General features: G+C 45.1%; 1 protein-coding gene across 1 annotated transcript in view; it reads left to right on the top strand.

The window, feature by feature from the left end:
- Nucleotides 1-25,618, top strand: part of ttn.1 (titin, tandem duplicate 1) — a gene marked incomplete at its 3' end in the record, with an annotated part of 159,120 nt that overhangs the window by 44,379 nt on the left and 89,123 nt on the right. The window contains 19 exon segments of the mRNA XM_061822179.1: nucleotides 409-676; nucleotides 1,306-1,377; nucleotides 5,494-5,544; nucleotides 5,844-6,242; nucleotides 10,249-10,527; nucleotides 11,444-11,713; nucleotides 11,804-11,943; nucleotides 12,645-12,771; nucleotides 12,908-13,174; nucleotides 13,289-13,555; nucleotides 13,723-13,986; nucleotides 14,057-14,196; nucleotides 14,275-14,401; nucleotides 14,977-15,243; nucleotides 17,843-18,109; nucleotides 18,638-18,904; nucleotides 20,371-20,510; nucleotides 20,782-20,908; nucleotides 21,004-21,146. Of these exon segments, the coding sequence (XP_061678163.1) occupies nucleotides 409-676; nucleotides 1,306-1,377; nucleotides 5,494-5,544; nucleotides 5,844-6,242; nucleotides 10,249-10,527; nucleotides 11,444-11,713; nucleotides 11,804-11,943; nucleotides 12,645-12,771; nucleotides 12,908-13,174; nucleotides 13,289-13,555; nucleotides 13,723-13,986; nucleotides 14,057-14,196; nucleotides 14,275-14,401; nucleotides 14,977-15,243; nucleotides 17,843-18,109; nucleotides 18,638-18,904; nucleotides 20,371-20,510; nucleotides 20,782-20,908; nucleotides 21,004-21,146 (3,882 nt within the window).

Raw genomic sequence — 25,618 nt, 5'->3', positions numbered from 1 at the left:
TCATTTCTTTGGGTCTAAGATGTGGAACCGGTAAAACGACAGTACCTCGGTCCTCACCAGACGAACCCAACAAGGCCGACGGACGTGTTCATAGAATAGCTCCAACTACACGTATGACTCAAGAAACCAGGCTCTTCATAAACTGACACTGTCGCTCTGGCACTCTCATTTGCAAGGATATATCTGCGTAAACGTCTTTTATCGTTGTGTTTATTGGTGTGATTTCTACTGGGGGACTAACTTGGACACATTTACAAACATTTTACAGGTAAAAGCATAATGTTGTCCATTGATGTGAACAGTCCCTCTGGAATAAATAAAACACAAGACAAAGAAACATGATCATGAAGTGCATTTCAACAAAGCACCAAGATGATTTACTGATGAAATATGGTTCTCAATTCACAGCCTGTAACTGTCATGGAGGACATCAGTGACCAGACCACATCTGAAAACCAGAGCGCCACCTTTGACTGCTGGATCAGGATCAACTACCCAGAGATCACGCTGACCTGGTACAAAGGAACCCAGAAATTAGAGGATGGCGAAAAATATTCCATCAGCACCAACGGTGAACGCCACAGCATGAAGGTCCACAACTGTCAGGCCGAAGACCAAGGCGACTACCGGGTGGTCTGTGGTCCTCACATCTCCAACGCCAAGCTCACCCTCTCCGGTAAGAGCGGGAAAGACAAACGTGGCAACTTCCTTACTTTCACCATCAGAGGTCTTAGATCTGCTGCTTCGGTTCTTGATCTTTTATCCAGTTCTTTAGTAGTGGTTGGCTTCAGGCAAGAAATGAAGTTGTTGTTTTGTTTTGGTTTTTTTTTTTTTTTTTTTTTTTAAATGCATGCATGCTTTAAAAAACATTTCCAGTCAAATTTTCTTGCTTGCACCAACTTTGGCTCACTGAGTTGGGCTTGCTGATACTAAAGACAACACTAACAAGCTCAATGGAAAATCTTCTCAGCCAGTTTTCTTTTGTGTTTGGATGATGAAGCCACACTGAACACTCAGCACAAGTCAGTGGCCAGTAGATTCAAACACAATTTGCGACAAAACACTACCCTATTTAAAACAGCGTTTCCCCTTTGCAAGCTTAACATTAGATTTCTCCATCTTTTAAGTTCCCAAAGTTGACAGAACTCCAGAGGGAACTCCCTCTGTACCTGAAGCTCAGCCACCCGCTCACCCTAAAGATATCCGCAAACACATGCTCTGGTTCATCCTTATGCTCGACACTTTTGTCCTCTTGTGACGTCTTTCTTGTTCCTGAAAAGTCAAATGAGTCCCACTATTTTAAAGAATCTGATGCCGAGAAGCTGGAGTTGATGGCTGCTGCGTTGCCTCAACAAGAGGAACAGGTGGTCCCCAAAGGTAACAATATTCTAAATAATATTCATATTCATCTTCAGAGGCTTCACTTGAAGTGTTTTGTTTGTGTCTAGACTCTTATTGTGTTTTGTCTTGATGTTAGTCTGTCAGTACTTGTGTTTCTTTTACATCTTCCCTAAATAGCAAAAGCCATTGAAGCAATTTGTCTTTTGTAACCTCAAAGAATTGAAACAATACAGAAAAGCAGAACCACAACCTAAATCAGAACCACAATATGAAGCGGAACCAAAACCAGAGGTTGAATCAGAACCCGAAAGAAACATTGAACCAGAACCTGAACTTGAACCTGCAATTTAATCAGAATCTAAACCGGAAATCGGAATACAATTTAAACCAGATCTTGAAGTGAGAAACTGAACTCAGTCTCCTTACCGAACTGAATTTGAATTTTAGCATTAAAAGCACTAGTTTCAACATGTAATTCTTCCAGAAACATCTATCTTAAATTGTATCGTCCCTGAAGCTGTAGCTGCTTCTGTGCAAGGTACTGCACAGGAAACCCAACAAATGCCATTTAGTGTGTGTGTGTGTGTGTGTGTGTGTGTGTGTGTGTGTGTCTGTTTGCTTGCTGTGCACTCGTCAGTATTACTTTGCTTTTTCAAATTAATCATCTTGAAAATCTTTTTCAGTCATCCAGGAAACTCGGTCATCTGACGCTAGCACTGATGAGCCTCCCAAAACACCTCTGTTTCCTCGTGATGAGCCACAAGAAGTGAAGAATCTTTCAGAAAAAACAAAAATTGAAATGATATCCAGGGAAGCCAAAAACATTCCAGACCAACCAGGGATGGTCACTGAAGAACCAATCAAAGCAGAGAAAAGGCCACAGTTTGAGGAACGAGACCTTGCTCACCTACCTCATTCAGAAGCAAAAGATTCAAAAAGACATCAGCAACAAGGTAGCTGTGCTATCATGAATTTTTACTCATCTTATTCCCGTGTTTGTTTTTGTGTCTTTCGTTGGTGAATATTTGTGGAGTGTGTATGTAACATAGTGTTTACCTGTATAGATGGGGATAATACACCAAATGTCATCTTTTGTTTGTGTCACTTTCACTCAATGGTCCAAATCTTCCATCTTCCCTGGAATGTGAAAAACAATCCATCTTGTCTTGAGGCTGACCACAGAGCTCAGCAAGTTTCTTTATTCAGGGACACTCACGGAGAAAAAAAATCTTCAGACCTTTAAAAGATCAGACGGAGGAAAAGGGAGTGTACCTGCATGGTACTGGACTGAGCTCCTTGAGGAACCTTTGTTGACAGAAAAAAACAGTCAAACCTTTTGAGCACGACATCTTCCGTCATGTACAAAATACAGACAAGACACCTCCACCGAGGAGACATGGCTCCTACAAACACCAGTTGCAAGTAAATCAACTCACGGACGCTGATGGTGAGACACAAAGACATAAAAGAACCAACTCAGCAAGCTGGTTCTATTGAAGCAAGACGATTTAGTTCCTCGAAAGAATTGATGACATCACAGAATACTCTTCTAGAATCAAAGACAGCAGCGACACACACACGAAAAAAAAAACCCAAAATTATAATAAGTCTACCTCAAAAAAAACAAAGAATGAAGACAAAGCCAAGGTCGCCAGCTTGAAGCAAGTTCCAATAAAACCTGCGGTGCCTGACAAACAAGTAGAAACGCATCAGGCACAAGTGAGCAGCCATTTTGACCAAGAAGTCAGTGTTCATCATCTGCATGATAGTGAGGGTCAGAAGTCAGTACATATTAGAGGGAATGAACACGTCATTCACTACACCAGAAGAAACACATCAATCTGAAGAGGTTGCAGTTGTTCACAAACTGGAGAAGGAGAAGTAGAAAGAGACAAAAGTGACAAGCAAAGACAAAAAGAATGCAACGAAAGTACCAGATGAGCAAATAGAAGTTGAGGCACTCCTCCCTCCAAGGAACTGATGAAATATCAGTCTGCTGTGTCTATTGAAGGCCTTTCACGTGTTAAGAAATTGACTCATGCAACAGGGAGAGCTCTCCGTCACAGAGAAATGGGCCAGTCGTCAGTAGAAGACACACCCTCCTAAATTTCTCAGGCACCTTGGTGCCCTCAAGGACCAAGCTGTGCCAGATCACAGGAAGCATAAACAAGTGAAGGAAGAACAGTTGCTTCATGAAGGTACATTGGTGAAGCTCCGACCTTTTCAAAATCACACCTATTCATCTACGTCTCGATCTTCTCGAACCAGCACAAACTAAACCAGTTGGTTATCTTTTAATCTTCGTACATTCATGCTTAATATGATGCTTGTTGTCCGTGCCATACTTTCGTCATTATTCCAAGAAGGTCTCACCACCTTCAGGTAGTGTCTTCTGGTCTGTGAATGATTCTTCAGGTTTATGTGTTCTTTTCCCTCACTTGCCATGTCACGCGTCTCTAGTGGTTTGTTGTCAGATGACTTGTGGATGTTCCTTGTGTTCTTCACGTCTTGTCATCTTCCTCAGTGTCACCACCACCAGAGAAGAAAACATGGAACCTTTCAACTCCCTCCAGCCTAGAGGACAATGTGACTGCTCCTGCAGGTACTTTCTTCTTCGAACGCTAATCTCTTAAATCTCTTCCCCTTAGAGGAGTTATGTCTCGTTCAAATCAGATGAGTCGTCAAATTTCTTTGGCCTGTCTTTATGTCTGCTTGATTTTTTACGGCCTTGTGCTACAGTAAGATGTGACTTTTGTTATGTTCCATCTGAAAGCATCTCCTCCAGATGAGGAGGAAGTGTCTGTTCCTGCACCAAAGCCACCATCTGAAAGCGTTCCTTCTCCAGGTAGCATCATGTACAGTAGTGTGACTCATCAAAATTCTTTTGCCTTCCTGTATTCTGCCATTATGAGTCACTTGTTAATTCTAAGTCTTGACGTGTGATTTATGGTCTTGCCATTTTTACTCCGGCAGAGGAGAAGGCTCCTCCACCAGTTAAACCAAAGGCAAAAGCATCTGTTCTCCCGAAGCACATCTCTTCACCTGGAGGTAATTCTTGTCAGTCAGCTGGTGACCAAACAGCTCCAATATGTGTTATTCATGTCATGAACTTTTGCCATTGTTCCTGTTACCTAAAAAAAAAAAAAAATTAAAAAAAAAAAAAATATTGACTGTTCCCCAAATAACCTCTTTGAGAGTACGATTTTCTGATATTGATTTCATTCAAACTCTTTTAGACAAGGAACCAGTCAAGGCTCCTGGACCAACCAAAGGTATACTGACCTTTTCTTTGTTTGAATGAGAAATCAAAATAAAGATTTGGAGTATGAATATAGTGATGTTTGTCATGCCGTCTTGAGTGTGTATCTGTTTGTGACACGTGAAACTATTTGCCGCCACAAAAATAGCCTCAGCTGTAGAGAAACCGAAGAGTCCACTCCAAGAGTCAAAAACAGCAGTGACACAGAAGATAAAGTATAAAGTTACCTCAAAAACCAAAGAGAAGGAAGCCAAAGCCAAGGTTGTCATCTTAAAGCAAGTTCCAGTAAAACCAGTGGTTCCTGGAAAAAAAGTAGAAACTCATCAGTCACAAGTGAGCAGGCATCTTGACCAAGTCCTCATTGTTTGCAGTCTTCATGACAGAGAGGACTTGGAGTTAATAAGAATCAGCAGTGAACTTGTATTTACTGCAAGAGAAGAAACTTGTCCAATTGAACTTTGCCAAGAACACGTAGAGGTTGCAGTTGTTCATAAGATAGAGTCAGAGAAAGAGAATGTGTGAAATGCGGATAAGAACATAACTAAAACACCAGATGAGTAAATAAAAGCTGACCCTGTTGAAGCGACAGGCCCTTCTCCCTCCAAAGAACTGACGAAATCCCAGAGTCTTCTTCAAGAGACAAAAATAGCAGTGATGCAGAAGATAAAGCCCAAAGTTAACTCGAAGCAAAGGTCGTTAGCTTGAAGGAAATTCCAATAAAATCACATCGTTGTCATGATCGTCATCATCAACATTCCAGTTTCTCAAACCAATCAAAGAACATGTTGTTGTCCTCCCCCATTGAACACCTTGAAAGTGTTGTTGTTGTTAAGTACAAAATCTGACTGTTGGAAAAGCAAAAGATGTTTGAAATGTTTTCATGACTTGTCCAGATGGCAAACCAGCAGAGGAACCTGCCAAAGGAAGAGGACGAGGATTTGGTGGTGAGAACTCATTGGCTTTTGCTGGCAGTTTGTGGTCTTATTTCATTAATCATGCGATAAAACCAGCTGTTTTGGGGTCTTTTTTTTTTTTTTTTTTTTAAAGAAATAGTTAAAATCTGTCCCTCTGCTTTTTGTGCTACTCTTGTTTGTGTCTTTTTCATCATTTTTCTTCCTGCACAAGATGTTTTTCTTCAAAACTTTACTTTTTGGATTGATTTGAATGCAATTGCTTATTGTTCCTTTATTTTCTGATTCCTGACAGTATCTAACTCGAAGCATTTTTTATTCTGCTTTTGCAGTTAGACTAACGCCATCTCCTGGTGATGGAGGTCGGGGTCGGGGCTTAAGGCCCGGTGGGAAAGGCCCCTCGCCTCCAGAGGAACCGTTTGGAGGATTCAAACTCAAAGCCGTTCCCCTGAAGTTTATCAAGAAGCTGGAGGATATTGTGCTGCAGGAGGCCGAGTCCATTGGTTCTTCAGCCGTGTTTGAGTGCCAGGTGTCGCCGTCCACCGCCATCACATCGTGGATGAAGGATGGGGGAAATCTGCGTGAGGGGCCCAAGTACAAGTTGACCTCGGATGGCAAAGATCGCAAGATGATGGTCAAAGATGTTCAGTTGTCAGACACCGGCGAGTACACCTGTATCGCCAGGAATGCGGGCAAAGAAATCACCTGCACTGCTAAACTCATTGTTGAAGGTGAGCTCACAGAACTACTCATTGATGAAGCTTAAGAGGACATGACAATGACAGACATTCTACAATTTACATTCCAGAAGGCTGTACGTATCTCAAATTGTTCCAAAGTTGCAGTTTTCCTTTTTTAAAAAACATATTGCTTTGACGCTTTTTTTTTGTCACCCATTGTCCATTGAAATGTCAAAGTTTCAACTGTGTACACCACGGGTACCCAACCATCAGGGCGTGGACCAGTACAGGGCCACAGGCCGTTCGGTACAGAGTAACTGTACAAAAACGATTTCATTGATAATCAAAGTCCGTTTTATTTTGACTCCTGAGTTCATTCATTTGGGCCTCTTTTCATATGCCTGTAACAGGCAGGGCAGTTCTTTTGAGTGTACTGAATCGTTCGATCAGTTCTTTAAAAAGATTCATTCAACGAATGGTTGAATTCATTCATTATAAAATCATTCAAGCTCTTCCTTATTCAGTTAATGATACATGCCCGAGGTTAACGCTCACGCGGCACATTCACCAAAGGACGACACGTTATTGTTAAGTGCTGTAAATTAGGAAAGACAGGGAGAGGATTTCTCATCTCTCTGACCGACCAAGCTCTCGAACGTCCCGCTTCAGTTCTGACTCGTGAGCACGCATGCAGGAAGGTTCAGCTACCGACCATCCTTCCGCGTCCCCTGATGTCCAGCTCGGCTCTCGCTGGCCCCCGTGTCTTTCTCTACTCCTCTCTTTAATGAATTCTCACAATTATTACTACATTTTTAAAAAGTTTTTCATAATTGGATTCACGACACAGCAAAAATGTGTATGTAGGTATAGGTATTTCTTTGAAATATGTGCTTTGTTTTGTTTGTTTTTGTGCTTGAGCGATTCCAAAATGACTCGTTAGCTTGAAGATGCGAGTGAAAACCATCCTCGTGAGCATGTCAGGACTTGCGTTTAAAAGCGCTCAAGAGTACGCTCACGTACAGGGTTAGGAGGAGACGGGCTCTCGGTGGACAGGAGGAGCTCCAAGAAGGGTAAGAGCTACCACAGCCAAGGTGATCAGAGAGACAGGCAGGAGTACTTGATGCATCTTCTGGCACTGCAGTGGTCATTAAGAAGGTTCAACAGCGTCTCCACTTCCTGACAGTTCTCAGGAAGAATAACCTAGACACAAAGTTGCGGCTGGCCTTCTGCCGCTCACCGATTGAGAGCCTGCTCTCATGCAGTTTTTCCGTCTGGTACAGGAGCTGTACTGAGGCAGACAGAGCAAGGCTTTCGAGGTCAATGAAAGCAGCACAGAAGATCGTTGAAAAATACAAATGCGCACTGATTTCCATATAATACTATTTCTGCACTCGGTTTTACACGTACGCTTTTATTTACTTTTATTGATTTATCTATCACTTTTATGTATGCAGTGACAAAGGAGAGTCTCTCCGATTTTGCTGTACAGTCGTATGATGACAATAAATGGGATTCATTTATTCATAGGAAAGGAGTGAAGGAGACTTGGTGGTGGAACCCCAAAGGCCAGGAAGGTTTACAAGGAAAGAGGTTTGCGAAGAAGTGGGACACTGAGTGGACTGAGGACAGGCAAAAGAAATGCATTGAGATGGGCAAAGAGAGAGGTAGCGAAGCCAAAAAAAGACGCACATGATGACTTGTACACCACGTTGGACACGAAAGAAGGCGAAAAGGATCTCTACAGGTTGGCCAGAAAAGCGGGATAGAGGTGGGAAGGATGTGCAGCAGGTAAAGGTCATTAAGGAGAGAGATGGAAATGTGCTGACTATGTGCCAGTAGCAGTAGTGCGCTAAATAGATGGAAAGAATAATTTGAGAAGTTGATGACTGGAGAAAATATGAGAGAAGGAAGAGCCAAGTGTGAAGGACCAGGACCATCTGACAAGTTGGAAGTCACACAGAAGTTAGAAAGGCACTAAAGAGGATGAAAAATGGAAAGGCAGTTGGTCCTGATGATATACCTCTGGAAGTACTGAAGCAATTTGGAGAGGTGGCTGTGGAGTTTTTGACCACATTTTTCATAAGAATACTAGCAGGTGAGAAGATGCCTGAGGAATGGAGGAAACGTGTGCTCGTTCTCATTTTTACGAACAGAGGTGATTTGCATTGCTGTGGGAACGACAGTGGAATAAAGTTGATGAAATTATGGCAAAGAGTAGTGGAGCCTAGACTCAGGACAGAAGTAAGTATCTGCGAGCAACAGTATGGTTTCATGCCTAGAAAGAGTACCACAGATGCATTATTTGCCTTGGGGATGCTCGTGGAAAAGTACACAGAAGGCCAGAAGGAGCGACATTGTGTCTTTGTGGATCGAGAGAGAGGCTATGACAGAGTACCAAGAGAGGAACTGTGGTACTGCATGCGTAAGTCTGGGGTGGTATGCCAGAATAGTACAGAACATCTATGAGGGCAGCAGAACGGTGGTGAGGTGTGAAAGAAGAATTTAAGGTGAAAGTGGGACTGCATTAGGGACCGGCTCTGAGCCCCTTCCTGTTTGCAGTGGTAAGAGATGGGCTGACAGATGAGGTGAGACAGGAATCCCCTTGGACCATGATGTTCGCAGATGACGTGATCTTCAGGTGGAGCAACAATTAGAAAGGTGTAGAAATGCACTGGAAAGGAGAGGAATGAAAACTAGCCCAAGTAAAACAGAATATATGTGTGCGAATGAGAGGGCTGGATGGAGAAGAGTGAGTCGATAGGGAGAGGAGATGGCGAGGGGGGACGACTTCAAGTACTTGGAGTCAACAATCTAGAGCGTCAGTGAGTGTGCTCAGGAATTGAACAGACGGGTCCAAGCAGGTTGGAACAGCTAGAGGAAGGTGTCTGAGATGTGTTACGTGACAGAAGAGTCTCCGCTCGTATGAAGGGCAAAGTCGATAAAACAGTGGCTGGCGGGGTCGGCCATGGTGTACGGATTAATGACGGTGGCATTGAAGAAACAACAGGAAGCAGAACTGAAGATTCTGAGGTTCTCGCTTGAAATGAACAGGTTGGATGGGATTGATAAATGAGTTAATCAGAAGAACAGCCAAGATTTAAAGTTAGAGAGAGCCGACTCGGATGCTTTGGACATGTCCAGAAGCGAGAAGGATGATGAGGATGGAGCTGGCAGTCAAAAGAGCGAGATGAAGACCATAGAGAAGGTTGATGGAGGTTGTGAGGGAAGACATGAGGGCTGTTGGTGTAAGAGGGGAAGATGGGAAAAAAAATATGACGCGCTGTGGCAACCATGTACGGGACAAGACCAGAGGAAAAGAAGAATTGAAGGGACAATATCAGTAGTCCTACCTAATGTTCACGTTTGTTGTTAGTTGACCTACACGGATAACCTGCTCTGCCGAAGCCGTGATCGGCGGACGCGGCACCGACGAGCACATCGACACATTTAGCACATCTGACTTACATACGCGGATCTTTTATTACGTTCTGAGGGGATTACATCCCCCCGCCCCCAACTCTTTTTTTTTTTTTTTTTAGGAGCTCTTTACACACCTACCTGTCATTTGGAACCCATGAAGCTCTCGTCCTTTGCACCTCAGCAATCCATTTTTCCCGAAGAACCGGTCCTTTTGGAAAGATATGAAGAGTAAATCCATCCTCCCGAGTGTTTGAACAATATCCAGCATAACGACGAGCCGGCATTTTGGCTAAAATGAAGTTACAAAGCGCTACCTTCTTCACTGGTAAAACTTGGATAAACGCCTGAGAGAGCTCCTGCTGATAATGTCACTTCCTGCTTCTTCTCCAAAACAAATCCTGCGAGAGAATTTTCATGGCGAGAGTTACAAAAAGCCATCTACGTCAAAATCATGCTGTGTGGTGAAAAAACAGATGGGTCCATTCTGGCTGCCTTTTTTTAAAAACTTAAAAAAACATACTAAAAATCGTGCTTTTCCTGTCTGTGGGCCTTCAATTTTATGCTCTTTGGTCGTTGAATGTTTGTACATAGGAGAAGGTCTGTATTCCATTTTTTTTTTTTTTGATTCCTTGTGCAGAGCTCCCCGTGAGGTGGATCAAAGAGTTGGAACCGGAGATGTCGTGTACCAAGGGTCAGCCCATGTACCTGACCTGTGAGCTCAACAAGGAGAGGGATGTGATTTGGAAGCGGGACGGTGTGAAACTGAAGAATATGGCCGGAAAATTGGCCATCAATATTATTGGCTTGCAGCATGCTGTCACCATCCAGAACGCCACCGAGGAAGACACCGGCATCTACTCGTGCGAGGTGGACGCGCCGGACGGCATCAAGACCAGCACCAACGTCAAAGTGACCGGTGCGGAACACGCCAGTAAACCGGAATGATGAGTGTTGCACAATCTTCAAATGTCTCCATCAAAAGTACAACTTTCCAAGCATTATACGATTAAAATTTCCTACACTGTCGCACACAAGGACGCTTGAGATGGCGGGGCTCACGGTAGCAGAAGCTTGCAACTTTGTGCTATTTGCGGTACTAGGGTTTCATGCAATGTCATTCTTTGGGCACCATACAATGACAATGAATACGACGCTGTTGTACTAAAATAGTATTACTTCCAAGAAAGATAGTATGAGCATCTCCGAGTATGACTGCCAATCCCGTTTCTTACGATAGCGCTTTCTTCTCCACGAAATTCATCCGAGCGTGCTTTTATGGAGCTTGTGTGACGCACTGAGAACAGCAAGCGATGTCCCCACAAAACCAATTTAGGTTCAGGCCTAGCCAATGACTCTCGTTTGTTCATTTATCTACCTGGATCACACGGCCTTGTATCTCACCTCTCAGATTTTTGTAAATATCTCATCAAGGGAAAAGCCGGAAGAAATGACACTTTGCTCCAATGTAACCTCGTCAATGTGTCACTTGTATGACAGTCTACTGTATATTGTTTACTGTCTCCTCAAAATAGGTCGCCCAGGGCTATGGACAACGCCGGCAGCAAAACTGGCTTCCAAAAAAAAAAAAAAAAAAATGTCACCATTTTTTCCCCCCAGCGGCCATGTTTTTGGGACTTGCAGAAAAGCAACTATTTACAAAAATGTAATGCCAAGTGCCAATTTGATTACATTTACAGTATAAGTTATCTCGAGGCACTTTACAAGTTGAACAGGATTGTGCTCAGAGTTATTGTACGGAAAAGTACACAAAGACTGGTACCACACTATGGGGCAGCACAGAAGCATCAACTCTTGTGAACTTTTGTGCTCAGAGGTGATCAAAGACTGGTTGATGAAGCCTCTGAGGGACCAGCACGTGAAACCCAGATCCAGTGCTACCTTCAGATGTCAGCTCTTCAAGGACACGCCTAACTGGAAGTGGCTCAAAGGCGACACGGAGCTCACGCCTTCCGACAAGTTCGAGATCAGCAAAGATGGAGTCGGCATGGTGCTCACCGTCAACAACTGCCAGCCTGAAGATGTGTCAGAATATACCTTTGCCGTGGAGGACCGCAAATACGTGGCCAAACTGACTCTCGGAGGTCTGTCGGCGGGGCGTCAAGCTCATTCGTCTTGTGCTCGGGACAAGAATCATGCGTCCGATGTGTTGTTTTTTTTTTGGGTTTCCTCAGAGCGCGAGGCCGAAATCTTGAAGCCGCTGGCCAGCGTGGAGGTGGTGGAAAAGGAAGAAGCCAACTTTGACACAGAAATCTCAGAGGAAGATGTTGTTGGGGAATGGAAACTTCAGGGACAGGTGCTGAGCCGGTCCCCGGTAAGTGGTGCAAGTCACAATCACACAATTTGCAGGCTCCGATGAATGCATGATTTTGATCGTCAGTCGTGTCGGTGCATAATAATGTGAATATACATTTGAACTGACCCCATAATATCTTTGTCGTCTGACCTTTAAGTGTTGCTTTTTGAGGAAAAAAAAAAATCTTCAAATTCCCCGCGGCCCTCGTGAGCATAAGTGGCAAAGAAAATGGATGGATGGAATCTTCAAATTGTCATTTGAATGTTAAAAGATGCATGATGTTTTTCAATTGCACGGTGGCGCACCTGTAAAGTGTCGGCCTGACATTTGTGAGGTCTAGGCTTCGATCCCGGCCCAGGCTGTGTGGAGTTTGCACGTTCTCCCTGTGCCTGCGTGGGTTTTCTCCGGGCGGGCACTCTGCTTTCCTCCCACATCGCACATCCCCAAAAAAACAAAAAACAAAAACAAAACATGCAACATTCATTGGAGACTCTAAATTGCCCCTCGGTGTGATTGTGAGGGCGGCTGTTTGTCTCTATGTGCCTTGTGATTGGCTCGCAGCATTTCGAATTGTATTGAACATTTTTCGTAAACCTAAAGGAGTGGCACGCTTCCTTCCATTTTTCTGTTATGTGGCCCTCAGTGGAAAATAGAAGTCTACAGGTTTCGAGTCGTGTTGGTTCTGATTCTTGTCAAACGCTGTTGATCCTTCTTTTCAGACATGTGACATTAAAGCCGATGGAAATAAACGCTTCCTGAGTTTAAAGAACGTCCAATTGGACCAGGCAGGCGAAGTGTCCTACCAAGCTTTAAATGCCATCACCAGCGCAATGCTGACCGTCAAAGGTACGCAACTCACAATCCAAACCTGCGCGTGCGTGTGTGTGTGTGTGTGTGTGTGCGCGCGCGCACACGGGAGCGTCGGCAAAAGACGCACGGTGTGAACTTGTCACTGACTCAAGGAATGATGGAAATTTTGCAGAAATCGAAATGGGCTTTGTGGAGCCTCTGAAGGATATTTCGGTGCCAGAAAAGAAACAAGCCAAATTTGAATGCATTGTCACTAAGGAAGTGTCCAAGGTGCTGTGGTACAGGGGGGTGGAAATTGTGACCTCGGGCCCCAAATATGAGATCATTGACGACGGAAACAAACACATGTTGATCATAAACAGCTGTGAGTTTGACGATGAGTCCGAGTACACCATCGAGGTTTTGGATCAGAAGTCCACCGCAAACCTCTCGGTGGAAGGTGAGTCCCACTGACCCGTGCACTCGTCTTTGTCTTGTTGTCCACCCAAAGTTGTGGCTCCAGCAAGGCTCCTCTTTAACGAGCGCGGGGACTCTTACTCCTGCTCCATTCCAGGCACGAGGCTGAAGTTTGTCAGGCCGCTGGAGGACCAGACGGTCAAAGAAGGTAAAACAGCTCACTTTGAGCTCGAGCTGACACATGACGACGTACCGGTGACCTGGTACAGAAACGAAGTCAAGCTCCACGTGAGCCGAACAGTGATCGCACACGTGGAAGGAAAGAAACACGTTCTAGAGATGAGGATGTTGACGCTTGACGATACCTGCCAAATTAAGGCAGAGGCGAAAGGAATAAGCTCACTGGCAAAACTGACAGTCATTGGTAATGTCCCACCTCTTTTATGCCTTTCTTCTCTTGTGTTTCCGTGAATTGGAGCGGGGGGCTATGATTGATTCTCTTCAGAGGACAACAGGCGTGGCAGAAACAGGGATTGGGTGGGTTTCTTCACTCTGACCCCAGTAAATGATGACTCACTGGTGTTGTTCCAGAGGGCGATGCCATGTTTGTGGTCAAACTCCAAGACCACACGGTAACCGAGAAAGACCAGGCCTCTCTGGAGTGTGAGCTCAACAAGGACGTCCCAGTTGTTTGGTATCACGAAGAGAAGGAAATCATTACCTCCAAAATGGTGCTGATGAAGTCTGAGGCTACTTGGAGGTCTTTGATCTTGAGGAAGGTGGAGCAGAGCAACAGAGGAAAGTACACCTGTGACTGTGGAACAGACAAGACGCTCGCCACACTCACCATTGAAGGTAGAAATAAACCGTTGTGTCGATCGACTTTGTCTCGGCCGAGCGTCTTCACGTTTGGCGTCTCTGGTAGCTCGTGAGATCAAGTTGGTTCGGCCCATTTACGGCTTGGAGCTCTTTGATGGAGAAACAGCTCGTTTTGAGGTGGAGATTTCCGAGGACGACGTCCACGGCCAGTGGACACTGAACGGAGAAGTCCTGACCGCTTCCTCTGTGAGAGCCTCTTTCGACGACTCTTCTTACCGTTCAAGTGTTGTATGTTATTCAGTGGGCAATTTTTGAAATGGGCAGGATGTGGACATCATCGAAGAGGGAGGCAAACACACACTGATCCTGTACAACTGTAAAGTGTCTATGAGTGGTGAGGTGGCCTATGCCGCCGCCAACGCCAAATGTGCCGCCAACCTGATGGTCAAAGGTGAATCAACTACATTCCAGGCTTACACAAGTCTCTTAACCGTGACAATGTCCAAAAGTTTAAAGAGTCTTCAGAAGGCGGGGCTTTTCCCAAGTTGCGATTCTCTTCGAGTTTTGACTCCTCTGTGACTGAACCTGTTATAGTCGAACCGAATTGTGTTTGTTGTGTTAATGATTCCCTTTTGCTTTTCACTCTACACTAAACCAAGCGGCCCAAGAGCCTTTGAGTAGTGATATTTGATTAATAATCCAACATCACGGTCCTGTATGGATCCAAAATACCGTTAACATGAAATCCCGGCACAAAGACCCAAAGAGAATTTGATGATGTTTTAATGAACTTGAAGATGCCTTTCGGATCTAAGGTGTTTTCAACAACCAAGAAGAGTCCAGCTGCCGTCACTGAACCTTTGCAGATTCTGCTTCCTAAATGAATGAGAAGCTACATAAACGTTTACACTGAAAGGCACCTGGCAGTTTGGGATTCCCCCCCAAAAGGATTCTAATCCATTCCCTCTAATTGAACTGACGGTGACGCCCTCATGCTGAATTTTCTTTCTCCTCCTGGTTGGTCAGAACTTCCTCTCAGCTTCCTGACGCCGCTGAGTGACGTGCAAGTTTACGAGAAGGATGCCGCCAGATTTGAGCTGGAAGTGTCCAGAGCGCCCAAGTCTTTCTGTTGGCTGAAGGGTTTGCGGGAGCTACAGAGCGACGACAATTGCGAGATGATCCAGGACGGCAACACATACATCCTGCTGATTCGCTCGGCCACCTACGAAGACGAGGCCAAATACGTGTTTGAGGCTGAAGACAAGAGGACCGCCGGCAAGCTGGTCATTCAAGGTGATCTTAGGCTTCTCCATACTTCCAAATGTATTTGACACACCTACTTCGACATCTCCTGTTAGGGGTCGCCACAGCGTGACATCTTTTTCCATGTGCACCTCTCATCTGCATCTTCCTCTCTAACCCCAACTACCCTCACGTCTTCTCTCACAACATCCACCAACCTTCTCTTTGGTCTTCCTCTCGCCCTCTTCCCTGGCAGCTCCATCCTCAGTACTTTTTTTTCCAATATGCTCACTCTCTCGCATCTGGACATGTCCAAACCATCGAAGTCTGCTTTCTCTAACCTCGTCTCCAAACATCCAACTTTGGCTGTCCCTCCCTCTAATGAGCTCATTTCTAATCCCTTCCAACCTGCTCACTCCTAGAGAAAACTTCAACATCTTAATTTCTGCCACCTGCAGCTCTGCTTCTGTCGTCTCTTCAGTGCCACCGTCTCTAATCCGTACATCATGGCCGGCCTCACCACTGTTTAATAAACTTTGCCCTTCGTTCTAGCAGAGACTCTTCTGTCACGTAACACACCAGACACCTTCCGCCAGCTCTTCCAACCTGCTTGGACCAGTTTCTTCACTTCCTTACCACACTCACCGTTCCTCTGGATTGTTGAGCCCAAGTATTTGATGTCGTCCACCCCGCTATCGCTTCTCCCTGGAACCTCACTCTTAACCCTCCACCCCTCTCTTTCATGCACATATATTCATTTTTTCTTTGGCTAATCTTCATTCCTCTCTTTTCCGGTGCATGCCTCTATCTTCCACCTGACGATCACATCATCTGCGAACATCATGGTCCAAGGGAATTCCTGTCTAACCTCATCTGTCAGCCTATCTGTTACCACAGCAAACAGGAAGGGGCTCACAGATGATCCCTGATGCAGTCCCACCTCCACCTTCAATTCCTCTGTCACACCTAAGGCACACCTCACCACTGTTCTGCTGCCCTCTTACACGTCCTATTCTATTCTAACATATTTTTCTGCCACTCCAGACTTACACATGCACTACTACTGTTCCTCTCTTGGTACTCCGTCATCGGCTTTCTCTAGATCAAGGGTGCCCAGACTTTTTACCCCAAGATCTACTTCTCACCAGCCAACACATTTTCATCTCCCTCCTTAATCACCCTTACGTGCTGCACATCCTTCCCAGTTGCAGTCCACCATTCGTGGAGCAATTGCAATTTTACATCTGTAAGCAGAAGACGTTTACATTCCCCCGCACACTGGCAGCGTATGTCACGACCAGGGCACGGGGTTGGACCCAAATGCACGACACGAGATATGTAGAGGCAGTTCGGGAAACATTTTTATGCAGTCCAGTGTCGGGGATCAGGCAGGCAGTCAACACAAGCAACAGTAACAAGGTCATCAGGCATAGGAGGCAGGTCAGTGGGCAGGTAGGGTCGGTACATGGGAGATCAGGAACGGGATTACTAGAGTGCGGGAACGAGGCATGAGTCAACGATCTGGCAGAGGCCAGACCGTACGTGTAGTTCTCTATCAATGGGACGCGATCGCTTGAGACGAGGCGCAGGTGCGCGCCTGATTGCCGCATCAGGGACCGGTACAGCCAGGACAGGGACCGGCAGGACCATGGCAGTGTAGGCGAGTCATTAGACAACACGTTGTACGCACTCACGGTGTCATATTGAAACTAAAATGATCACACCACACCCAAATGAACAACATAACTAGGCACTAATAAAAGAAATAAAAGAACTAATGGACACAAAACATACACTTCAAACGCTATTTACATCCTTATTGCCGCAAAGCATGCTGGGAGCTGTGTGCAACATAGTCAAGGTTAGAGTACCAAGTCACATTCAACATATGACAATTAGATGTCAACATTCAAATCGATCTACCTGTCAAGCGCAAACGGTAATAATCCAGTGTTGGTCCTAAAACGCTGCGGAGTAAAGGCTGATTCTCACTCCCCCGATGCCAGCTCTTCTTCTTCTTTTAGTCGCGTGCGCTCAAAGGCCTTATTGAACTTTAGTCTTGTCTATTACCTTCCTTGAAAATTTGCTTGCTAACTTGAAGTAAATATTATAATCCTACTTTGGCCACAAAGGCAGCGGTCGTGCACATGTGCATGGTGACACCCCTCTGATCGGCTATTCTTGTCCCGCCATACCCACTTGTAAAATAATTACAATTAAATTGGAAGCAAAAGATGGCACCCAAGAGGAATGAATTTTCAAAAGATCTTTTTTTTTTATAAGCATTCAGTTTTCACAAAAACATATGACAAAAAGTGAGTTTATTTTTTTGAAACTGCAAACGCTCCCTTTTAAAAGTACTAAAATGAACTATTCTTACATATACCGGCTGCTACGATCCAAAGCTGGTAGTATCTCTTGGAACTGGACCGTGGGACCATTATAAGGACTAGTTCCTATTAAATCTCATTCTTTGTTCCTGTTAGTTTGTTTGTTCTTTGTTCTGAATGTGGTACCCGGTGGCACCGACTGCCGGAGACAAATTCCTTGTGTGTTGTTACATACTCGGCCATTAAAGCTGCGACTGATTCTGACTTACTAATCTTACTTACTAATCTCTCCGCTTTGGACCGACATTCTCATGTGCCAGGAATCCGTCTCGAGTTCATCAAGTCCATCAAGGACGTGACGGTGAAAGAGCGCGAAATGGCCGAGTTCAGCGTGGAACTCTCCCACCAAGATATCCCAGTGGTTTGGTATAAGAACGACGTGCGGCTTCACCCCAGCAAAGTGGTCCACATGACGGACCATGGGACGCTCCACACGTTGGCCTTCAAGGAGGTCGTCATGGACGACACGTCCATGATCAAGGTCGAGGCCGCGGACAAGAGCGTCAGTGCCATGCTTACCGTCATTGGTCAGTATTTCTTTCATCTTTTCATCACTCACGACATACTTCACATGATCTTCTTTCTTCTTTTCATCCCATTTCATTGTTCAACTTTTGCAAGCCCTCCCGTGCCACGAATAGCAAACCTGGCAAGTTATTGACCACCGACGAAAAGATTTCGAAATGTATTTAGATGCCACTTATTTGAAGCAAAACACTTTATATTAGACAAAGCTATTTATTAAAACTCATTAAAAGAAGGTCCCACTCTCACTTCAAGATCCTCGGCACAAGATACCACAAGATGATGCCAAAGTCATACTTTTGATGCTTTTGCCCGAATACATCACGCAATCAACCAACTAACAAGCCTTTATTGTCATATATTTATATATTTTAACACCAGAATTTTCATACAAACTTTGTATAGAACAAAGGTTAGCTAGCCTAATGCTACCATACTGTATTATGTGCAAGACTTTGGACAGTCGAATGGAAATTACCATTCATGTTACGGCATGTAACAAACAGGTAATTAACATGCTTTTCCCTCAGAGGGCGACCCGTACTTCACCACCAAGCTGCAGAACTACGCGGTGGTGGAGAAGGATGAAGTCAAGCTGGTGTGCGAACTGAGCAAGGCGGTGGCGGAGGTCAAATGGTTCAAGGATGGGAAGGAGGTGACACCCTCCAAGAACATCAGCATTAGCGCCGATGGCAAAAAGCGAATCCTGATGTTCCGGAAGGCCGAGATGAGCGATATCGGAGAATACGCGTGCGACTGCGGCTCTGACAAAACTACTGGCAATCTCAAAGTTGAAGGTAAAATGAAATTCATCCAACTACTGCATGGCCCTCAATCGCCTGTTTGTGGACCCAGCAGCGGTACTGTACTTCAGGTTACAGCACGTGTAGACTAGTCCGCCGTTTATCACACACAAGAGTTACGTTCCAGACAACAGCCAAAAGAGGAAATCCGCAAAGTAGCGAGCAAGTGTTCATTGTAAGAGTACTGTTGATTGACAATCATGTGTCTCAAGTAAAGCTAAAATCCATCCATCCATCCATCCATCCATCCATCCATCCATCCATCCATCCATCCATCCATCCATCCATCTTCTTTACCGCTTATCCTGACGAGAGTCGCAGGGAGTGCTGAAACTATCCCAGCTGTCAACGGGCAGGAGGCGGGGTACACCCTTAACTGGTTGCCAGCCAATCACAGGGCACACGGAGACAAACAATCACAACTAGGGGCAATTTAGAATGTCCAATTAATGTTGCACGTTTTTGGAATGTGGGAGAAAACCGGAGTGCCGGGAGGAAACCCACGCAGGCACGGGGAGAACATGCAAGCTCCACACAGATCCAGGTCCTCAGAACTGTGAGGCCAACGCTTTACCAGCTGAACCACCGTGCCGCCTAGCTAAAAACTAGTCTTCCCAAAAAATTACTTAAGTGTAAAAAGTACTGAAGTACAAAGTAAATGGTGAGTCACTTCCGATTATTTTTTTTTTTTAATCAGAACCCATGAACATGATAAACTAAAAGTAACAAAATAAAATGGCACTCCAGATTCCGATGCTGTGCGCCGTCTGTACAGTGTGAGTAACCCCAGAGACGTTCATTTTGCACTTGTTCTAAAATAGGGATAATGGCGCTTATTATGCACACCCAAAGGAAGAACAGAACATCTGCCATTTACCCCAAGGGGTTTTCTGAAGTTGGAAGGAGGTTGAAATATCCACGTTTGGGAAGACAGTGCCAGCCAAATAGCACAATACATCAAAGCTCTTGCTCTTCTTTGTCGAAATACAAACAAGTTGTCCGTCGTTTCGGCCTTCCAAACACGGTCGCCATGTAGACACGTCGATAAACCAGGTTGCTGTATTTAGCATTGATACCGAAGTCCGATGAGAATGAGAATGCTGTGTGTGTCAACCGATTGGTGAAGTCCTCTTTAACGTCACTAGCGCTAGCGCTGACATTGGATCTGTGCAAAGAGCACAGAATGAGGAATCCAAAGTTGGCGTCTGAATGGATTTGAAGCCCCAGATGGCTTAGCTCCAGACCTGCAATCTTTGAGACACACAAATGCCTCCGGAACCAGAAGGTGACGGCTCAAGAATTAGAATAAATGGAGTGGGAATTTTAGCATGGCTTTTGAAGGATTTCCCGATTGACTTTCTTGTGCTTTTCAAGTCAAGCACCGAGGATTGTTTGAATGTTTGGGGATTTTTCCCCCCCAAAAACCTTGCTGACCTTCTCCTTTGCTGCTTGTCATCCAGAGCGTGACATCAAGGTGATGCGTCCACTGTACAGCGTGGAGGTCACTGAGATGGAGACGGCCAAGTTCGAGGTAGAGATTTCCGAGGAGGACGTCCGCGGAAACTGGCAGCTGAAGGGAGAACCTTTGCACCAGTCGGCCGTGAGCATTTTGTCTTCCATTCATATCGAGTGCTTGGAAATGAAATGAGTTCAAGTTGAAAATGGCTGAAAAGCAACTTCATTGTATTGTTTTATTGTTCTTAAAAATGCACGATAAAAGTACAGCATTGAGCCTTTTCATACTACCTTACTCCCATCAGTCGCACACTCCCGCACGCACACACGTTATCCACTTAGCTGGTGGATTCAAGAGACTCGTACCAATAAATAAATAAGATGAGGGAAAATCCAATTTGTTTGTCCCATGTCAGGACGTGGAGATCAAGGAGGAGGGACTCAAACATCTTCTCGTCCTCTACAACGTACGCATGGACATGGCCGGAGGAGTGGAGTTCTCGGCAGGCAACGCCGAATCAAACGCTCAGCTCCGAGTCAAAGGTGAGACCACTTGGGAGTCAACCAATCACACGAGGCGCTGGTTCGGACAAACGTATCTGAAGAGATTGGATGCTAAGCTCCACCCTTCTCCTCAGCCCGAGCCATCAGCCTGCTGCAGCCGCTGAAGGACGTGACAGTGACGGCCGGAGAGACGGCCACCTTCCAGTGTGAGCTGTCTTACGAAGGCATCGTCGTCGACTGGTTCCTGGCTGGGAACAAGATGGAGGCCGGTGACCGGGTAAGGCGTCAACTGTCTTTTGTACTTGTTGTTTTTCTTAATCCGGTTTGGTTTCAAATGCATCCCGAACAAGAACTGTACTTGTTTTGGTCTCTGTGGCCTGTGCTGAAGTTAAAAATAAACTCTTATCTCTCACTGCCCCCCAACGCTCCCTAATATGGAGCTTCTGCCTCCAGGAAGTGGACGGCCGCGTGTCCACTTTTGCTTTTTCGGGAAATGCTCGCTTGCGACCGATTCATGAGCTGGACACTTTGGTTGGATATTATCGGCACATCCTTTTTTTTTTTTTTTCTACCTGAAACTTTTAAACTTTTCTGTTTCACCGTTAAATAGCCTAACTTTATAAGTTGGAATTGAACTGACAGCTGTTCAATTTTGTTAATTCAACCCTTAAACTCTTCAAAAATAACAGTAACCTCAAAGGCCTTCATTTTCAGTCCGGCATGAGTTACTATAATCCCCAACGGGTGCAAAATCGATTGTGCACTCACTCTTGCAACAGATGTGAACATTTTGGAAGGTTTTGTGCTTTTGGTACCGCTGTTGGTTTTCTTCGTGGATCATTTGGGAGAGCGACACAAGCGCAAAGTTTGAGGTGATGGAAATAGAAGTGTGGGTGAAAGAGAGACATATTATCAATTGCTCCAATATTTTTGTAGAAGCCAGAAACTGCATAAAAGTCAAGTTTTGTTTGATTGGACTCTTTGCAAGTTGCAAACTAACAGGATGTGCGGGCCCGACCTTCGCAACATTGGGCTTGGGACAGCACACCGAGAAACGGTCAGCGCCTACAGTAGGGTCACCGGGCACTGAAATAACGCTGAGCAAACAAAAGTGCAGAGTTGACAGGAGCTTTGGCATCGGCAACGTGTAATGACTCCTAGCTGACTTGATCCAAATCACCCCTTAGTTCAGAATCTCCTAAATTGCTGAGCTGAATATGTCCTGCAATTTTTGTTTATTTTTGTGGCGTTGTTTATTCCAGTCGAAAGGTTCTCACCTCCACCTCTCATTTTGACTTGCGCTACACTTGCATAGCTGTGTGTGCTTTTTTGCACCAGCCTTTCGGACGCAAAATGAGCCACTGTAGTTGGTCCCGTGTGTGTAAATCAGCTTCCACATCCGCTTGTATGACTGGCCACGTTTTTTTGCATGCTCAAAACTCAAGCAAACGACGCTGTTTGACATGAAGCTCCTGGACCTTAAAGTCCCCCATTTCAAATTGCTGTTACACCTCAAACACATCCGCTGTAATATCTTGACCCTTCATATTCCTAGATTTAAGTTTAAATTGGACCTAAAACAGTCTACATTGTAACTATTTAACCATAAAGTACTTAGGGTTAGCCAAGAAGCGCAAGTGTTCACTGAGCACAGGAACTCAGTGGACATGAACAACAACAATCACATGTGAGGATGTCAAAGTCAATACGTTTTGGAGTGTGATGTCCACATTGGAGAGGACAGGGTCCTACATAACGGGATTGACATTTGACTCACACCACCCTCGGAACACAAACTGGGTTTTAGCTGTATCCTACATCGCAGAGCTGATAACGTTCCAACATATACACACAATTTTGAAAATGTGCCGCTGTATAGGCTACGGCACAGCGTGGAGTTTCCTCAGCACATTTTGGTCCCTCCCGGTAGCTTTTTTTTCCTTTCGTTTCCGTCACGAGGAACAAAACAACCGCGGAAGACAGCGTACTTGAACAAATGGACCAAAATGAGCAGATGATACCTTGAATTACGCTGCAAAATCAATACTCGGTGGGATGTGGAGAACGGAGGAACGGTGACGGGCCAATCAATCCCCGCGCAGCAACATTTTTTTTTGGCGGGTGCATAGCGGGCTACACACAAGCTGTACAGAGGTGCTGCGCAGGGTAATGCGTAGGTCACGCGATGCAATGGGGGCGTTGTTGACTGCACGAGCGCTGGAGTATCAAGTGGCCTTATGTCTGAGGGTTATCCCGAAGCAACCCTAAACTACAACAAGTAAATCAAACAACAAAACATTTGCTAACAGATTGAGGGGCCTTACGACATTACCTATCTCCTACTTGCAATGCCGTCCTTTCCTCCGTTCGAAAGAAACTCCGCGATTGGCCTTTCCACGTACAGCTCGGCCGACCACCCGAATGGAGTGTCAATGGGGAAGTTTCCACTCGACAAGTCAACTGAACTGAGTGTGGCCTCTCGGCCAGGTGGCTCCACGGCTCTTTCCCTTTTTTTTCGCCTGACAAAGAGAATGATTCTATGCGCGGTGTGTGCCCAATGCGTCGGTTTCTGTCGATTGTGATGGCGTGCCGAGAAAAAAAAAAAGACATCGTTTTTGACTTTAGCTCACCGCGCATGTGCAAACAACCACAGTACAGGAAAACACTCTAGTCGGCGAGTTCCCCCTTCTTCTAAGCCCTCGCTTAAGAAATCTTATCAAACATGCTGGAACGTATCGCTTTTAATTCGGAATGTGAGGTGGACTTTTTTTTCCACGATGTCATTTTCGAAGCGCGTTTGCCTCATGTGCCAGTGGAGTGAAATGTCTCTGTCATGGTCCTGCCGGTCCCAGCCCTGGCGGTGCACACCTGCGCCTCATCGGTGATAATGAACCCCAGTATATATAGGACCCAGCGGACGGTCTGGCTCTGCCAGATCGTTGCCATCCGTGCTTCCTTTCCGCACTTCCTCGTTCCTGATCCTGAACCCCTGTGTACCGACCTCCGACCAACTCCGTAACCTTGACGCTCTTGATACTGCTGCTCACTCTGACTGACTCTCTGTCTTACGACCTTGGAACGAACAAAGATCTTCCTTGAACTGTCTACCGAGTCGTGCATTTGGGTCCGCCCCAGCGGGTAAATACGACACCGACATTCCGCAGAAAAGCAAGATGAAAATGAGAATAGTGAACAAACTAAAATCCCAATTGGCCACACAGAAGTCACTTTCCACACAATATAGTTCAACAGCGAAAGCCGCCACGGAAGCATCATTTCCGGGACCGTTGATAACCTCCTTCTGAGGTTCTTCTGAGACATAGAGATGGTAAAAGAGACACATCTAACTCGTTGTTCTGCTCTTTTAAAAATAAGGCGGGAATATTATCTGCGGTAAAATCCCTGCAGCTGTAAAAGAGTACATACAGTTACACGGTGCTGTGAAGCCATGGCTGATGTGTGGAAGGACATCGGAGATTAGAGTATTTCTCACTGCACTTGGATGAATCCACTGACGTGAGTGACACGGGCCAGGTGTCCATTTTCAATCGTATGGTGTTTAGTGATCATCAACGTGAACTCGGATAGTTACAAAAAATGTTTGAAGTTAATTATGTTATGTAATCTTGGCTCATGCGGTTATGCAAGGCACACGAACATACATTTACACATAAAGAATCCTCAATATACTTTGAAATAAATGTGTTTTGCATTTTTGTAGTGGGTAGATATTTGCTGGCCTGGTCATTCTATTTCATCGTTGGTCGTTGTAAAAAAAAAAAAAAAAGACGTCAGCACCCCCCTACCCACGCCCTCCACGGTCGATCGGGAGAGGCTGGCTGCTTTAAAAGTAGATCTTGTGGTTAAAAAAAAAAAAAAAGGTCTGGGGACCTCCGGTGTGGGGCATGCCTCCAGGTTGGAGCAAAAATCCTCGTCTTCCACATCATCACTGGCTAGTGTGTCCTAAGCCTTGTGGGAAGAACTGATGAAACCTGCTGATGAGAGATGAAAGATCTTTTCAGGCAAACAGAACAGCCCAATTGTGATCAACTTGATGCCCTCAGACTGAAGTGGCCTGGATGAATGAGAATAAATAGTCACAGGCATAACCTATCTCACTTCAAATTGAACATAAAACTCTTTCAATTCCCTAACTTTAAAAAGTGTCATCTTAAAATTGAGCTGAAACACATTTGGTTGACTGGCCTTTGTAGGTAGGACTATTTGCATCAGAAGCAGAGGGACTTTGCGGGGCATTCTTGTCAATACATTAGCTTCACACAGATGCCTAACCTGCTGTTCCAGTACTTACAGGTCAATTGAGACTGTCTTTGATCATCCTGGAACTGATCATTGGCTAAGCCTTTGCCATTATATGATCCATTATGATTGTTTTCTGACCCATGTCCCGTCATTTTTTGCACCTCTTTATAAGGTTTTCCCTCTCCAATCAAACTTTTAATCAAAGTACGTTCTTCTTCTGAAAAATGTGTTGAACAACACATTTTCCTCAGGCTTTCAAGGAGAAAGGCATGTTCGACAGGTGCTGGCTTCATCCTTAAATAGGGGCCACCTGATTCACACCTGTTTTTCGCAAAATTGATGGTCACACTGATTGAATGCCACACTGCTCATTTTTTTCTTCTCGTTTTTACGCCCCCCCCCTTTAACGAATTGCCCAATTGCACAGCCTTAAGTGTGTATCGTGAATGCGAGGTCTTGTTGGTTTTCTGAAAATCTAATGCACCT

This window comes from Syngnathoides biaculeatus, chromosome 6 (genome assembly GCF_019802595.1).
Source record: "Syngnathoides biaculeatus isolate LvHL_M chromosome 6, ASM1980259v1, whole genome shotgun sequence".
Lineage (NCBI taxonomy): Eukaryota > Metazoa > Chordata > Actinopteri > Syngnathiformes > Syngnathidae > Syngnathoides > Syngnathoides biaculeatus.
The sequence above is the reverse complement of the archived record's forward strand: the minus strand, read 5'-3'. Positions and strand labels throughout refer to the sequence as shown.